This window comes from Echinops telfairi, unplaced genomic scaffold (assembly GCF_000313985.2).
Source record: "Echinops telfairi isolate 266 unplaced genomic scaffold, ASM31398v2 ScPeMD7_7473;HRSCAF=8511, whole genome shotgun sequence".
NCBI lineage: Eukaryota > Metazoa > Chordata > Mammalia > Afrosoricida > Tenrecidae > Echinops > Echinops telfairi.
Genome location: NW_022111377.1, coordinates 12,021,183 through 12,039,537, shown reverse-complemented (window position 1 = coordinate 12,039,537; position 18,355 = coordinate 12,021,183). Strand labels below are relative to the sequence as shown.

The 18,355-nt window shown below is 37.1% G+C and overlaps 1 protein-coding gene across 3 annotated transcripts in view; it reads right to left on the bottom strand.

Annotated features, from left to right (window-relative positions):
• STAM (signal transducing adaptor molecule) overlaps positions 1–18,355 on the bottom strand; it is a 70,224-nt gene that overhangs the window by 15,291 nt on the left and 36,578 nt on the right. For 2 of the 3 annotated variants that reach the window (XM_004716007.3, XM_045285604.1), the window contains exons 3-8: positions 12,349–12,424; positions 12,158–12,253; positions 10,418–10,564; positions 7,719–7,809; positions 5,429–5,621; positions 4,239–4,333 (exon numbers count right to left, since the gene is read on the bottom strand). In XM_004716007.3, the coding sequence (XP_004716064.1) occupies positions 4,239–4,333; positions 5,429–5,621; positions 7,719–7,809; positions 10,418–10,564; positions 12,158–12,253; positions 12,349–12,424 (698 nt within the window). The remainder of the gene's footprint in view (positions 1–4,238; positions 4,334–5,428; positions 5,622–7,718; positions 7,810–10,417; positions 10,565–12,157; positions 12,254–12,348; positions 12,425–18,355) is intronic. The other variant, XM_045285605.1, reaches the window with a different exon arrangement.

The window sequence follows — 18,355 nt, the reverse complement described above, 5'->3', positions numbered from 1 at the left end:
TCATGAGCCCTTGATAGTTTATAAATTGTTATTTTGTCATATCTTGCCCTGTCCGACGTTTCCCTTCACCCACTTTTCGGTTGTCCGACTCACTATATTATTTTTTATATATTATTTTATTCATTCCATTAGCTTTCTCCAAAATAGTACTGAGGCATATAGAGCTTAAAGAAATAAGCTCATCTATTTGGTAAAGAGTATACGTTTTATCCTTGTATTAATGAAGTCATTATTCATAAAAATAATATTGAAAATTAAGATAGAAAGGAGATGGGGAAAAGGTAGAATTAAAGAAGGGAAATAATATTCACTGAACTGTTAAACATGCCTGAAAGACTTCTATACTTCCCCAGTGATTCACAAAACAACCCATGAGGTTTATGTCCATAGTATAAGTGAGGCATTAACAATACCTTAGGTAGATTAAAAATGCTTATACAAGAGAGAACTAACAAACAGCAAAGCCTTGATTTGAATGCTTACCAATCTGGCTCTGGTGGCCCACACTACTGGAATCTCACCTACGATTTTACTCTGAGGTCAAATCGGTTACGTATTCTGTGTTGTATGCTTTCCTATTACATGATAACACTTTAATTTCTAATATAAGAAATATGTTTACCCCATTCATGTGATTAAAAAAAACAATACTCTACAGGACCAAACCAGTTTCAGCTTGTCAGCTGATTTCATTTGCTCTGCTGAAAAAGAACCATCTGCAGGTCTCTAGGCTCTCTGTCTTGAGCTATGAACAAGTATAAAGACAGCACACCACTGTGCTGGCTTCTACTCATAGAACACATGACCTACGTGCAACTCAGACCACTGAGTGTGCACAAGCTTGCAATCCTTTTTATAGGGACTAAAATTATCAGCATTCATCATTACACATGTAACATTTTTATGTTAATATAAAATATTTATATTTTTATTTATCATCTATATATTGATTATGGAGCCCTTGTGGAGTAGCAGTGACAAATTAAACTGCAAGATCAGCAGTTCAAAACCACCAAATATGAGGGGGTACCCCCCAAAAAACCAGAATTTCCCCCCCAAAGTTATGTATTCAAATTTCTTTATAAAACTACCTTATCACCTTTCATGTACTCTCTATAATACATTTGTCAAATCCATGATTCCAATCTTGGAAACATTTTTCAAACTCATCTGTTTGGAGGGCTGACGGCACCTTCCTCGTTTTTTTTTCATCATCTCTTCTACATCACTGTCAAATCGCTGTCCTTTTATGTCCCTCTTCATTTGCGGAAACAAAAAGAAGTCACATGGAGCGAGGTCAGGTGAGTAAGAGAGCCTACATTATTTGCCCAAACCTGGCATACTGAGATGGCTGTGAGCAGGTGCACTGTCATGGTGGCAGATGGTCCCCCTTCTGCCACAAATCAGGCCTTCTGAGTGGTACACTGTCACCCAATCTTTTCAGAACCTCTGATTTAACAGTCTGACCTAGTGGAACAAATTCCAAATGCACTATCCCCCTCACATAAAAAAAACCAAACAAATTAGCACTGTCTTGATCTTTAATTTTACTTGAGGAGGTTTTTTTTGGGGGGGCGAGGTGACGCTGGCATCTTCCATTGGCTTCATTGATGTTTGCTTTCAGGGTCGTCACCAGTAATGACCCTGGGAAAAAAGTCTGGGTTGGTTTGGAGCTGTTCTTTCAAAGCACAGCATGTTTCCACTTGACCTCTTTTTCCTGGTCAGTCAGAACCTGAGGCACAAATTTCGCAGCAACCCTTCTGATTCCAAAATCTTCTGTTAAAATCCCATGAACTGAGCTCTAAGATAGTCCAGATTACTTCCCCATCTTTTCAATGGCCACTGTCAGTCTTTGAGCACAAGGGCACAAATGTTGTCGACATTTTTGTCTGTTCAGGAAATTGATGGACATCCAGAATGAGGTACACCCAAAGAAATACATGTGCATGTATGTATTGTATAATGCAAAGCCCTTTAATATCGCACTCCATCTACAAAACCAAACAATACTAAGGAGGGCAAGTATTTCTATTTGGCAGGTTATATGAAGTGGACCTCCATTTCTCATTAAAACAAAAATGTTATGGGGCTAACAGTAGCATTTTTCTAGATCATGAGAACTATAATCCCATTACATAAACCTGTGCTCATCTTTCTCCTTTAGATGACTGAGAATGAAATATCTGAGAAGAACTAGAACATTCATAGAGGCTGCACTGTAATCTGATGAAAATATTAGAAATGAGAGTGCGAACCAAAGTCTAAGACCATTGCATCCTTTACAATTGTCGACTCAGGACTGAAAAAAGGAAAAGGAAAGAAACAACACTACCATTTCAAAATAAGAGGGTGACATGGTGTGTACTACTGCTCATGCAAGGTTCTACCATGTTGTGGGTTGTAATCAGAACTTCATTAAAAGAAGTGGCATCAGGAATGTCTCTACAAAAGGGGTGCACAAACTGACAATAACTATGAGAGTTTTATTACAGATCTGGAACCTCGGGCTTGTTAGCCTTCTCTTACAAGGGAAAGACTCGTATGCTTTTAAAGAAAAGTTATCTTTTTGCAGTTATATATACACTTATATGGTATGCATTCAGGCTAACAAGAAGCAGTACTAGAGGCTAGATACAAAGATGACTAAAACAAAGGCCCTTCCCTAAAATTTTTATAAACTAAGTAAGGTCCAGATGTCTTTTGGTGTAAAAACTTCTCTTGAAAACGTCTATATGATATGATATAAAGCTGAGATATTTTACCAGATAAGTAGTTTATCATTTCACATGCAAAATCTCTCAGAAATTCTAAACATTTCAACTGCTGATAAATATTTTTCTACATTTAAGCAGATTTCTGTTTTATTAAACAGGAGAGTTTGAAAAATATGTCCTGATTACTTCAAGTCATCATTATGAAGATTCTCTGTAGCACTGTATATATTGGCTATATGGTGATGGGCCAAATCCTTAGAGATATACTCAAAGCTAAAGCTCCTGCAACTACGAAACACATCATCAATGCCACTTTCCCTCCAGGACCTCTGAGGTAGTTAGTTTAGTGCACCAACCTGGGCGATAAACACATGTGGGATTAAATGAAGGGCAGAGAGATAAATGGCTCGGTGAGCCTTGTCTTTCTAGTTCGCCAGTCTCTTGCTTTCTGATGGTTAGGTCAGGGTGCAGCTGCCTTAGCCAGTTCTCAAGGCTCACTTCCTACAAGACATCCCCGAGGAGAAGCCACATGGACCTACACCGATGCAGGTCTGGGTGTGGAGACCCTTGCCAGCGCTGAAATGTTGACACATTCATTGACTTGGCTTTCCTCCTGCAGTCAACATCACTGTGTGTGTTTTGTGAGATGGAGGAGGACTTTGTGGATTGGTATTGGACACATATGGGTTAATGGGTTAATGTTGGACTTGTGGGCTTGGACAGGACGGGGTTGGGATGTTTTCTTGATGCGCACTTAACCTTTATATAAAACTCTCTCTTATACATGAGTTGCTGTGGATTTGTTTCTCTAAAGTACCCAGACTAACACAACCTCTCTTTTTAGTTCTTTTCTCCTAAGTGGCAAAAATTTAGATATCAAACAAAAAAATACTTATATATCATCATAAATTAACTATCAGTTAATTTGTTGTCTAGGGGCTGCTGCTTCCAAGTTTGGGGCCAGATTCTACAGGAAGGGTCCCCATCTTTGAAGATGAAGTATTATCCTGGAGGTTTCACTGCATTTATCACATTTATCAACTTATGATAAGTAAATTACATATGTATGAATTCCGTAATACTTCTTAATAGATTTGCGATGCATCTATACCCACGTGATTTTTCAGTAAGTCTATAGTCTCCCTAAACAGAATTCGGGTAGGCAAATGATCTCTGGTAGATAATCTACGGCCCAGGGAGCCGCAGTTATAACAGACACCTTGGAGGCACAAAAGGAGCCCTGGTGATGCCGTAGGGTAAACGCTTAAATAACCATAGGGTCAGTGGTTCAAACCCACCAGCTGATCCACAGACTAGGGGGCTGCGATCTCATAACGATGTGTATTCTTGGAAACCACAAACAGGTTGCTATGACAGGAGTCAGAGTAGACTGGATGGCAGTGGTGGTGGTGCATTTAGAGACCTAGTATTTACTAGGCACCCTTTAGAAAGTTGCTCTTTGGCAACTTTCAGTAAGAAGAGGGTTATGGGTTATTATCTATTGGCATATAAAAAACTACTTACTCATTTCTGGTTCAGCAGTGAGATCTGCAGTCACAAAATTGGAGGGAAACAACCCCATGCCTTGATGTGTTTCACCTTTCCACCAGTTGGGGTCACTATGATGAATTTAAAAAGAAGATTTTAACTCTATAAATCTTTCTTTGGTCTATTGTTTAACTTACATCATTACCAGATTTAAACATCCAAATAATCCAATCAAGGGGGTCTTGAATGTGTCCTAACTACAAAGAAAAACTGAGACCTTAGGGAAGATAAGGTGCTTCTAAACACACAGTCCTTTATCTTTATGAAAGTTGGTAAACACTGAAATTAATAAAAGCTATGGGCTCTCTCCCAGAAAGGGGGGCCCACACTTAGTAAGCCACCTCAACAGAACACATGTGACAGATTAATACCAGAGACAGAAAAAGAGGTTCATGAGGAAAACACTTTTCAGGGGTATGCCTGTATTCACAACTGTATGCCTAGCACCTGGTACATGGAGAGCTAGTGGCATGCAGTAATTATTTCAGGATGAATGCGTTTTTGTAGCACTTTCAGCTAACACGCTCAAACTTTACCATATTTTTAATTCCTCAAGAAACCTTAAATCTAGCCTAATTTCTTTTTTAAATCACTTGCAAATTTTACTACTGTATTCTTCATAACATTTTATTTTCAATAGCTAGTCATAAAGCTATAGTAAAAAGAACTTTAAAAAAAGATTTCCACTTCCCCTAAGATAAATATAAATGTGTACATCCATGTTTAATGAATGTGACCCACAAGGATGTAGTATTTTAATGAGAATTAATTATTCTCTTAAAAATATTTTGTGCCTTACAAATTCCATAAATGCATATACACATTCCCTGTACTTTCTAATATTTTAATTCTTTGACTAACTTAACAACCATTATTATTTTTACTTGTATGGAAACAAAAATGAATGGACTAAACTAAGTCTCTGAAACAAAAAACACTATTTCATAGGACTGAAAAAAATTAAATTTGAAAGATAAGAATCTAGGCAATAAATTACCGGCAAAGCCATCAACTGTCATAAACAAGATGTTTGGGTCAATTTTCTTTTTTGTTACATCTGGTAACTACATTTAGTAGGAATAATATGAAAATTATTAAAATTATAAATGTTTCATATTTTCACATGAATATTCAATTTTCACATGATTATCAATTTTAACCTTTACCTGTCATCAAGAACTGTAATAATTTCTCCGGCTTTAAAAGTGAGTTCATTATCTTCAGCAGCTTCAAAGTCATATATAGCACGTACTTTCCGACCTTCATGTTGATGGGTAGATAAGAGATTGGATGTACTTGGATACAAACTGGAAAGTGTAGTTGGTTGCTGTCGTTGTTCCTTCAGAGACAACTCAATCGCTGAAAATTATGGATTTTAAAAGACCCAAAGTATTAATATAGCAAACAATCCAAAAGCATACAAAAAGATGTCAGCAGATAATGTGAAAGAATTTAAAGTATTCTTTCAATAATCTTGCTGGAAACTAACACGTGTGTTGATATAATCTGACTAAAAATGATGTTGCTAATTTTATTTACACACTCATAAATAGAAGTCAAAAATAAGTTAACAAAATTATACAGTTTGATTACTTTAATTTTTAAGGAAAGGCTGTATCCAAAATTGTTCTATTTTAGGTAACACAAAGATGCAAAAACTTAGATACTTTTGTTGTTTTTGCTTAATTTAGCTGCTTCCACCCTTTTCATGCCTCCCTAAAATTCCCTAAATGATAATCAGTCACCAGGGAAGTCACTGTTCTAAGCCTCAAAGGTAATCCTTGGAAATCTGCATTTAATTGCTACCAAAGACTTCTGATGCAATTAATCTAAGAACTGAAATTCAAAAACTGTACTAAAGACTCAACTAAGGAATCACTCAGAATAAATCTTAAATATGTCTACTCTTTGGGTCTTCACCACCACTCTCTGAGACAGACTATTACATGTGTCACTCCGGCTGCTGAATTACAAACTTAACATACTCCATTACCCGGCGTCATGCCAATCTCCTAACATTATCATATTAGGGTCTATTTGTCTCTTCCATTCTTTAAGCATATAATGTATTTTCATGGTTTTCATCGGGTGCATAGATATTTATTATGGTTATATCTTCCTATTCATTTGTGGCTTTCATCTTATATAATAGCCCTCTGTCTCTCATGATGGTTTTTACTTTGATGTCTATTTATCAGAAATTAATATTGCTACTCCTGCTTTCTTCTGATTACCATTAGCTTGATTTTTTTTCCATCCTTTTATTTTCAGTCTATCTGTATATCTGAGACATTTCTTGTAAGCAGCATATTATTGACCCATGTTTTCTTATCCATTGTTACTGTCACTTAACTGGTTAATTTTATCCATTGACATTCAGTGTTGTCATTGACAGGTATGGTTTTATTGCTCTTTTTATTTTTTTTATTGTGTTGTTAATTTTCTGTGCTGCTTCCCGTTTGTAGATTTTATCAATTTTTTTTACTTTTTTCTTACTAATTGACAGGATTTTATGGCTTCCCTTTTTTGTTTTGTTTAGGCTTTAACATTTTCTTTAAGATTTGTTCATTTTTATTATTTTCTTTCCAAGTTTATGATAGTTCATTGTCTTTTAAGAAGGACTGAATATCTTCTCTATTTGAGTGTTTATTATCTACTCTGTTCCATCTATTATTTTTTTGTCTTTACTACAGAAATGTTATCTGTGGTTCCTTATTTTGATTTGTATGGTTTTGTTTCACTTTGTGCATTATTTAAGTAGGATGAATTCTCAATATTAATGCCCTATATGATGATTATAGTTTGCTGTCTGTTGTTAATTCTCTGTCCAAAGAAACCCCCTTTAGTATTTTTTGTAAGACCAGTCTTGTTTTTACAAGTTCCTCTAGTTTTAATCGGTGAGGTTTTTAAAGTTTTTATTCTTTGCTGATAAAAAAATCAGTTAGCAAATTTGAAGATATATTTACCCTGTGATCTAACAAATCTACCTTTATTCACACATGATAATGTCATATATATGTATATAAGGAACATGTACAAGGAGACTCACTGTAGCATTATTTATTAATATTATGAAATTAGTAAAGAGTCTATCAGTAGAATAAAATAAATGATCTTGATTTATGTTTCATCACCTCGAACACATCAAGTGAAAACGCCCTACAGAATGGCACCTAGAGTGTAATGCCATTTATGAAATAATGTGATAAATGCAAAGCAGAACTCTGCATTACTTATAAACATAAATATGTAGTAAAATATTATCAAAACAGACTGAAAGTACACATATGGCCGTGGTTGTCTGAGTAAGAGAAGAAGAAAATGACTGAGAAGGAGAACAAAGTAGATTTTGGCTTTGGCTGTAAAGCTCTACTTCATTTCTGAATGTCATAAGAAATAAAAATTAAACCACAGAGGTCTAACGTATTCTCACCATTAGGAACTTAATATACAAACCTTTTGCTAAATCTTCTTCTTCCTTTTTGTTAGCTACCGTGTCCGGGTCCTTGGCTACTAGAGCAGGGCTTGCTTTTGCTTGTTCCGCAGCCTACCACAAGAAAGGAAGATAATCCTTAAAACGCTCATGTTCAGTTCTCCTGCACTTAACTGACATAGAACTTGCAAGACTGCCTTTGCATCAAGCTACCACACTTCTGAAGAAGAGAGAAACTCAAAATGGAAGAATGGCGAGAAGTGGGAAAATTACAAAAAGACCGGGGCAGTCTGTGACTTAAAGATAGTCTAGGCCAGGCATCCGCAACTACAGCCCGCGGGCCACATCTGGCCCACCGAGGACATTTATCCGGCCTGCCAGGTGTTTTTGCCCCGTTTTGGTTTTCTACTTCAAAATAAGTGCAGTGTGCATAGGAATTTGTTCATAGTTTTTTTTTTTTAAACTATAGTCCAGGCTTCCAACGGATCTGAGGGACAACGAACTGGCCCACTGTTTAAAAAGTTTGAGGACCCCTGGTCTAGGCCATAGGTCCCCAAATTTATTTGGTCTACTTCCCCTTTTCTGTGGAAACAAAAGAGTACTAATTGCCCTTTGGCAGTTAAAATTTTTGTATCCAGGTAAAAGTTTGGGTATCTGCACTTGCAACCTCTCCTAACAGTCAGCCTCCTCCAGGGGTAGTATTGTCCATTTTTGGGGAAGCACTGTTCTAGGTTCGCCTTCCCAGTTCTCTACTAAGAGATTAAGCATGTAACGTAAAGATGGAAAAGTAAACAGAGGCGACTTTTATATTTGTAAAAAATTCAAAGGAGTTGAAAGTTAAGGAAGTTGGAATCTAGTAAAGGAGGTGGAAGAGGGACAAAGATATATATTATAAAAACAAATGGTCAAAAATATATTTTTTCACTTTATATTTTATTTTATTGGTTCACTATATCTTTAATTTACTGATCCTTTTCAGATCAAAACTTTCTTTAGAGGCTCAGTTTTTTTTATAATACATAACAATATAAAAGCTCACAAAATTATCCTATTGGTAAATTAATATATAAGTAGTTTGCCAATATGTGAATTTACTGGCTATCTTAAACATGTTTTATAAATAAGATAGTACACAAATAAACAACCAGACTCCGCCTAGCTTATTAGTCTCATTTCTAACCATTCTATCAGTTAGTAGAAACTGATAGTAGAAAATGAGCAGCAGTACTTCCACACCCCCGACATGCCTTTGTTTCTAGTTAAAAATGCCCCACTACTTCATCTTCATTTGTAGGCTTCATTTTTTGTCCCTGATGAGTTTCATATTCTCTACAAAAATTCGCTGGTTGCCTTACTCAAACATTTCCTCCTCTTTGTTCCTTTGATGACATTTTAAACAAGGCACTATCATATGATTTAAGAGTGCAAACTTGAAGTCTAACAGATAGGGGTTCAAATCCATGGCTACTGTTGTGAGGAATGTATGATCAATTAACCTACATTATTTTGCACAAAATGACACCTTACTTAATACACGTTTTAGAAAGTATTCTGAGAGTCGTAAGAGTCAACTATCAAATTTGAGTATTTCTCAAAATTAATATTTATCATTCTATAAACCTATTCAAAAATCACACTTTCCCCAGGGTAAAAGAAAATGTTCCGTCCTCTCCTTTCCTTTCCGCCCGTATCTTGCCAAATCTTCCCATCTTTAAAGTGCTCAGATGGACTAGCCATGCCTTGAGAACACAAGCTACATATAAGTTTGTCAAAACTTCTCAGTTGGGCTCTTCCACAGTGGCGAAGTTTATGTTTATGGTTTCACACCACTCACTACATTCGGTCCCCATCCACAGTAAGGGGAAAGTAAGTGAATTAGCACACATTATAGGAACCTGGACTCACTCAGCATTCTAACAGGGCAGCAAAGAAATTTTTTTTAAAGTTAACCCTCGCCTTTTTCCTGTCATATAAGCTGCACACTGATTCTACTAGATACACTGAAGGAAAAGTTAGATTTTCAGGCAATCACGACAGTTGGAAGAAAAGGCAGTCAGCTGCTTTTAAAGAGTTTTGTTTCTCTTCCCTTTGGACTCTGGCTTGTATCTCCTTCTCGACAGGTTATTTGCAAATTTTCAAGAAAAGTGATCATTTGACTTATGCCTACACGTTAAGAATCTCATTTTTGAGCTGCAATTCTTTGTATTTGAAATTATAGCACTGAGAACATTTCATAAGGCTGTCATATAATAAAGTAATTACTACCTCTATTTTCTAATGGACATACAAAATTGTTAAGTATAATGATGTCAAGGTAAAGCAAATGCTAGGACAATTCATTTATAGAGAGAGAAGCAGTGGAAAAGTACTTGTTTATAGTACACGAATTACACTGGAGGAACTCAAATGAGCAGTTTTGACAAAACACATTCATATTTTTCTAGTCCTTTCAAATGCAGGACTACTGTTATTAACAAAATGTCCTCTGCAATAATCAAAACCCCCTGGGTTTGAAGCAACAAGAGGGAAGTCACAAATAAATACCACTGTTTTAGAGAAAAGGAGCCCTGGGGGAACAAATCAGGGGTTCAAATCCCCCTGCTGCTCCAAGAGAACAAGAGGGAACGGTCTGCTTCGGTGACCAGGAGTCAGAATCACCTTGACAGCAACGGGTTATTTTACAGCAACAAACAGCCACACACACATTGCTTTTCCAAAATACCTGTGAGCCAACAGCTGGGAAGGTAACTCCTTGTTCCTTAAGGTTTTTAATCATTGCTGATATTAAACTAAGTTGTGGGTCATTCTTAAATTCATCTGTCCATTCAACCATCAGAGCTTTCAATTTTTCACATACTTTAGGATGACCCTAAAGAATTTTTAAAAAGTTAATAAATAGCGTTATCTCGTTTGAAACCACAAATTACCCCTAGTGATAGACTAGACACGTGCGAATAAACAAGCCTGGTTGGCTGCAATAAATGTACTACAATTATGTTTGTGCGATAACAGCAGGTACCACCACAGTTGCCGCACTTCAAAATTAATAGGTTAAATAACTTATTTTGATGAACATAAACACAGAACTTTTCAGAATACTATGTACTTAAAGCTTGGTAAATCAGGAAGAGGCCCCCACCCCAACCCCCAAAATGGTTTTTTTTTGACCAATTAAAAATATACATTCATTGGAAAGAGAAGTTCCATGATACAGTTTTCCTTTACACTTAATCCCTACATTTTAATATGTATTAAATTTAAAGAGGGTGTTTTCCCATGCAGCTTAAATATCCGAGGCCTAATGTTTCTAGGTAGCTGTGAGTTGGAATCGACCCAACAGTGGTGGGTTGTTGGTGCTAATCATCCTGGGACTTTCAATTCTTCAAAGTAACATTTCCGCCCTCAAGTGTAAAGTCAACGATATCATTGGAAAACATATATGTATATGTATATGTGTGTGTATATATATAACATACCCATATATAGTTTCTTGTTTTAAAAAACAACTGTGTAGACCACTATATAACCAAGTTTGCATATTACATCTTCTCAACTTATAGTAAAAAGGACATTAGAATCTCTTTATACATACTTGCACATTTTGCTGGACATTCAGGATGTTAAAAAATGTTTTAAATTAGTAGCAATTATGTTTAAGTGTAACTGAATATTCAGTTATTCTAGGAAAAGAGGAAAAGATTATTGTGTAATCGTATTTGAAAAGAAGTAGACACATTGAAAAGGACTGAATTTCTTAACTAAATTTCTGCTGAAAATACTTCTTTTCCTGAAAAAGGCATTTTCTCTTCTTCTACTTCCTAATATTTTCTTGACATGTCATACAAAAGTCTGAAATAATTACCTTTATAATGCCTAAAATTTTTACTATGAAAGTTTACATACTATCTACTACTTTAAAGATTTGAATTATTTTTCTACATGTAATTACCTGGATGGTACAAATACACGTACAAAAACCGTGCTTAAAGTATACTGACATTATTTAGCCTGATAGAGACATACATGTTTCCTTTTTCAGTGACAAAAAAGAGGTCAAGTATACTCTTGAAATAACTCTCAAAGAGAAGTGAATGTCCAGTCTCTTAAGTAGAACAGAACCCTCACTTAAATATTGAATAGCCAGTGTCCAGAAAGGGTAAAAAGAAGAACAAAGCAGTCCTTCCTGACGGAGCCCTACTGGCACTATGGTTAATTGCTCAGACAATAATCAAAAAGATCAACGGTTCAAACACACCAGCTACAGAAGAAGAGTTGGAGACTTGCTTTAGTAAAGATGCCAGCACTGAAAACCCTACGAGGCAATTCTATGGTGACTCTATGGTACATAACAAAAGTCCTCTAGGATTTCAAATGTAGAGAATTTGACCAAAAATATATATGGAGTAAGAAGGGTGCTTCAACTTGCTCTCTGGAAATAATGTTCCTTACCTTACTTCCTTACCTTATTTAATACGTTGCTTACTTCACTAGCAAAATCTCTTGAACATACTTCTAAATGAAAAATTTTCCCACAGTTTGATACACATGCTCCCAGAAGCTAAAAGCATAAAATTAGAAGTGAAGAATTCATGAAAAATGAATCTCAACGTTGGCAGACAATGTCGTGGTATAATTTAAAATGAAGCCACTCACAGTCAGAGCTTGCATAGCAACATGAGGATCTTTATGGTTTACCCTCCTCATAATAGATCGAAGGCAATCTTTAGGTCTAAAAAAGAGAATATTTAACTGTAGTTAGGTAACACAGTACAATACCAAAGGGAAAATAAAGAGGTTCGATTTTACATACTTTAAAACTGTAAACACTATTCCTTTAAATTTTTCAATCAGAATTAATAGGCTTATTCAGCAAATCATAGGTTAGTATTTCTTGCTAATACTGGGTGGCAAAAAATCTAGAAACTAAAATGGCCAGCAATGGTCAGCAAAACTTCCACTTCCAGTCATAGCAGATACAGGAACTAGACTTACACTTCAGTTGCAAATACATATTTAAAAATGTTGGTTTGGGAACATAGGCTCACAAGGAGTGCAGTAAAAGTGTCCCAAGGAAAGACAATGAACAGTGGCCTCTGCCTCCACACCCTGGCCAGAGGCACTCCTAGAATTCCAAGCGGGCTTTTTGTCTAGGAGCAGTTTCTGTATCTCAGTGAGGAAAGATGACCCCAAGAGCACTGAGGTGAAGAGACAGAAATGGATTTTGAGGACAGCTAAGGGAGGTGGACTTTACTGGGCAGAGTTGAGGGAATTATGTAAAAGAAAGTGTTTAAATAACCACATTACGGTTACCTAGAGTCTGTTGCCCACCACTTGTCTGTCAGTTTGTCATACTGAGGTAGCTTGTGGGTTGCTGTAGTGCTAGAAGCTATGTCACTGGTATTTCAAATCCCAGCAGCATCACCCAAAATGAACAGGCTTCAGCAGAGCTTCCAGACTGAGAGGCTATAGGGAAGGAATCAGCTGCCCACGTCAGAGGAAATAGCCACTGAAAATCCTATGTATAACATGGAAACACTGTCAGACTCTGAAGACCTCTGCACGAAAGCAGAACACTGTCAGCGACAGAGCCAGAAGATGGACCCGTTGGGTCGGAAGGAAGGTACTCAAAATTGGGACTGAGAAGTAGAAACAACCCTGCTGACAAGAGTGCAGTAAGTCCTGTGGGAGCAGAGACCTCGGGCTCTTCCTTTGATGGTAGGGCTCAACTCAAGGTGAGAAAAAGCAGTTGTACAAATCTGCTAATAATTAGAACTTGGAAAATGCAAAGTATGAATCTAGGAAAATTGGATGTTGTGAAAAATGAAACGCAACAAGAAAGATCAATATCCTAGGCATTAGTGAGGCGAAACTGACCGGTATTGGCCATTTTGAGTCAGAATGACAGAATGAAGAGGAATGGTGTTCTAGTGGTTATCAAAAAGCCCATTTCAAGGTCTACCTTTAAGTACGATGCCATCTGTAATAGGATTATATCTATCCATCTTCAAGGAAATCCAATCAATACAATTATTCAAATTTTTCCACCAATCGCAAAAGCTAGTGATAAAGAAATTGGGAGAATTCTACTAATGACTTCAGTAGGAAATTGATCAAACATGCAATCAAGATGTATTTATAATTATTGGTCATTAGAATGCAAAAGTAGGCAACAAAGAGGAAGGAATAACAGTTGGAAAAGATGGGCTTGGTAATAGAAATGAAGCTGAAGACTGCATGGTAAAATTTGCAAGACAATTTGTTCACAGCTAAAAGCTTTTTCAACAGCACAAACGGCCATGATACACATGGCCTTCTCGAGCTGGAATGTACAGAAACAAACTGACTACATCTGTGGGAGGAGATCATCAAGAGGCTCAATAGCAGCTAAAACCAGGCCGGAAGCTCACTGTGGAATAAACCATCAATTGCTCATCTGTAAGTTCAGGTTGAAGGTGAAGAACATTGAAAGAAGTTCAAAGAGCCAAAATGCGATCTTGAGTCCATCCCACTTGAAATTCAAAAACATCTAAAGAAAATGTTTGGTACACTGAACACAAATGACAGATCTGATGAGCTCTGGGATGACAACAAAATACCATTCATGAAGAAAGCAAACGGTCATTAAAAAGATAGAAAATAAAGACAAACTCAAAGTGGATGTCAGAAGAGACTCTGACACTTGCTATAAATCATAGAGTCACTAAGGCAAATGGGAGAAATGATAAAGTCAAGGAGCTGAACAGAAAACGTCAAAGGACAGCTCGAGAGGACAAAGTAAAATATTATAATGACATGTTCAGAATTTAAAAGTTAGAAAACAAAAAAGAACATGCTTAGCATATCTTAAATTGAAAGAACTCAAAAAATCAGAGCTTCGTGTTGCATTATTGAAAGATTCTATGGGCAAAATATTGAACGATGCAGGAAGCATCAAAAGATGGAGGGAATATCAGGGGTTCCCCCCCCCCACCGCGCACAAATGAAACATACGCTGCAGGGTGGGGCTTCCATAGTATGCATTTTTCCTGTTAGAAGAGCAAGAATGGAATCGCAGATTTGACAAATGTATTAAGTGTAATGGAGAGTACTTTGAAGATGATATAGTTGTTTTGTAAAAAAACTTAAATACATAGCTGGGGGAGGGGAGGGCGGGAATTCCAGGGTTTTTTTGGATACTCCCTTGTACACAGTCGTTGTACCAAAAAGAACGAGTTGACACCCCACTATTTCAGGAGGTAGCATATGATCAATATACAATGGTACTGAAGGAAGGAGTTAAAGCTACACTGAAAATATTAGCCAAAAGCATGGCTCCAGGAATTGATGGAATACCAACTGAAATATTTCAGCAAGCTGATGAAGCACTGGAAACACTTACTCATCTACGTCAGGAAACTTGAAGATAGCTACTTGGCCAACTGTACCCATATTTGTACCTGTTCCAAAGAAAGTTGACCCCCCCCCACAAAAGATGCTCAAATTATAGACTATTATCATTGATATCACATTCAAGTAACATTTTGTTGAAGGTCATTCAGCAGTACATTGATAAGCAGCTGCCAGAGGTTAGGCTGGATTCAGAAGAGGACAGGGAACAAGGGATATCATTGCTGATGTCAGATGGATCTTCACTGAAAGCAGAGAATACCAGCAAGATGTTGGACAATTTGATTGTGGACAATAATAAACTGTGGATAAGCCTTGAGAAGAATGACAATTCCAGAACACTTCATTGTGCTCATGAGAAGGAATTTGTACATGGATCAAGAAGCAATGGTGTGAACAGAACATGGGAATGAGCTATGGTTGTATCCCCTCATCGTACCTGTTTTATATCTGTATGCTGAGCAAGTCATCAGAGAAGCTGGCTTCTATGAAGAAGAAGGTGGCATCAGGTTTGGAGGAAGGCTTACCAACAACCTGCGATATGCAAATGAGACAACCCTGTTTGCCGAACCTGAGTAAGACTTAAAGCACTTACTGATGAAGATCAAGGATTGTCGCCTTCAGTATGGAATGTCGCCTTCAATGTAAAGACCAAAATCCTCATAACGGGACCAACAGACAACATCATGATACATGGAGAAAAGGTTGCAGTTGTCAAGGATTTTATCTTGCTTGGTTTCACAATCAATGCTCATGGAAGATGCAGTCAAGAGATCAAAAGATGCATTGCTCTGGTAAATCTGTTGCAGAAGACCTTTTTAAAGTATTGAAGAGCAAGGACGTTGCTTTGAGGACTAAAGTGCGCCGTGGTATTTTCGATGATCTCACGGGCATGTGAAAATTGGACACTGAATAAGGAAGACTGAAGAAGAATCCATGCATATGAATTGTGGGGCTGGAGGATACTGAAAGTATGGACTGCCAAAAGGACAAACAAGTCTATCTTGGAAGAAGGACAGCCAGAGTGGTCTTTAGAGGCAAAGATGGGGAGCCTACATCTAACGTACTTTGGACACGTTGTCAGGAGAGATAACATGTACTAGAAGCAGGGGAGTTCCTGCAGCTCACAGTTTTCAGAGTTCAGGGCAATAAGAGAAGCATAAGTGCATAAGAGTTCAGCTGCCATACCACAGGCAGTAGGCCTCAGTAATGGGTGTACTCAGTAAAGTATACCTAGAAGAATCTACTAAAATCTACCCTTTAACAGCTCCAAAATATGCCATGAAAAAATAAAGTTCATCCAAATTACTCGACAGAAGAAGCAGGAAAGTGTGTAGGATGTAACAAGGAGAAATGACAGAGGTGATGAAATTAGCAGCTGAGGATTTTACATACACTGTTAGAAACAACATCAGAAATATGTCAAATACCAATACAATAGAAATGAAATGCTATAAAAAACAGAACTATGTGAATTTCTAGAAGTACATGAGTAATTCATTATATGGTATTAATACAGAAATGACGGGAAGATCCATAAAGTTGTAAGCATCGTGATAGAAAGCAAACTGAAGGTACAGACACAATAAAACCCAAAGAGCAGCCACTAAAAATATTTTAGTAGGTATACAATAAAAACAAATATAGCTTAGAGAATCATAATAAATATGACATAAATTCCTGAAAATAAAGAAATACACATACACATACCCCCCAAAAAAAACTGCTAGCAAGGTGGCAATTTTTAATCTACCCATGTCAATAATCATATTAATTGTAAACTGCCTCAATACATCAATTACAAACTTGAAATCTATTAGACTGGATTAAAGTGACTAAATTTTATCATGTTTTGCTACAACAAAAGATAATTACAGCAGTCTCTAGCAAAGTGTGCTGTCAACTGTGAGTTTTGGAGAATACCGGAATTATATTATTTAGGATTACTTGGGTATCCTTTTCAAAAGAGAAAAAATTTAATATAAAATGTACTTCAACAAGTTCAAGTTTACGAGCTCAAATTAGGGGGAGAAGTAATCAAGTTTATAATATCCTTTCACCCATCGCATTTCACCTTCCTCAACAGCATTAGTTCATTCTGGCCTCACACCCTTCCAGTGTGCTGTCCAGCACTCCCCCACCATCCTCCTTGCAGTAAAAGCTTACTCATCTTGCAAGTCACAGCTTAAGCATCGATTACACTGGACAGCTTTCTGATATTATCAACTGCTCCCCGACCCCAACCTGAGCCCAGAATGTTTGCTTATGCCAGCTGCAGACTGAAATAGACAGTTCAGTCTGCTAGGTGATAATTATAAAAGTTAACAATCAGGGAGTACCATCGTGGTAAGTGCTGTGTGGAAAACTTTAAAAAACAGACAGCTTGGCTTCAGTAGCTCTGTTGTAATCACTACATAATAAAGTTTCTATACTCATTACTGCTGTTTTTTCTGTGTGTATGTGTATTTTAAACCTCATTATCTCCCTCAATTTAAGGCTAAACTGCCAACTTTGGTTCCCTACCTCCTAGCCAAGAACCCTGAAATTGAAAGAATATAAGAATTATTGAGAAACCAATGTTGCTCTCTGGTGATGAATGTTAAAATATGTTCATTCTGATTAATGCCTAGAATAGTGCCTTCAACATAGCAGCTGAGCATAACAAACACTATTTCTCATTGTTTGGCAATAAGAAGTATCAGGAATATTGAAATACTTATTATGAAAGTTATTACTAATTTCAACATCTCTTCCCATGTTTGTTTTCAAAATGGAAAATGTAACATGCTTTCATAAAATTTATTTCTTACAAGTCTAAGACAGTCAAATGGGGAACTGCCCAGTGAGTAATCCTTGGAGGAACAAAGGGTGTGAGGAAAGAGGGCCATCCAGTAAACACCACGGGAAGGATTTGTAAGGATATGCTAAAATGAAATCTGTATATATATTTAGAAGAGTGTACCTGTGATAAGTTAGGTTTATCATGCCAACTAGGCCAATAGGAAGGTGTGGGGGGAGTTTAACCAGGTCACAGTTTGATTGGAGGGCAACGAGAAAAATGGCTGTGCAAGGGATGCCTCATCTCTCTTGCTCTCTGGTGACCCAACTAAAGTGCTGCTACTTTAGTAGTTGTCTGCCTCAACTGTTTGCTGCAAGACCTGTGGGCAAAGCCAACCTGTGGATCTGGATCATGTCTCTTGAGCTTGAGGCTCTTTGGACACCTGCTTCGCCATGCTGCTGGTGTGTACAGCACTTGAACTTGAGGCTGGTGGAT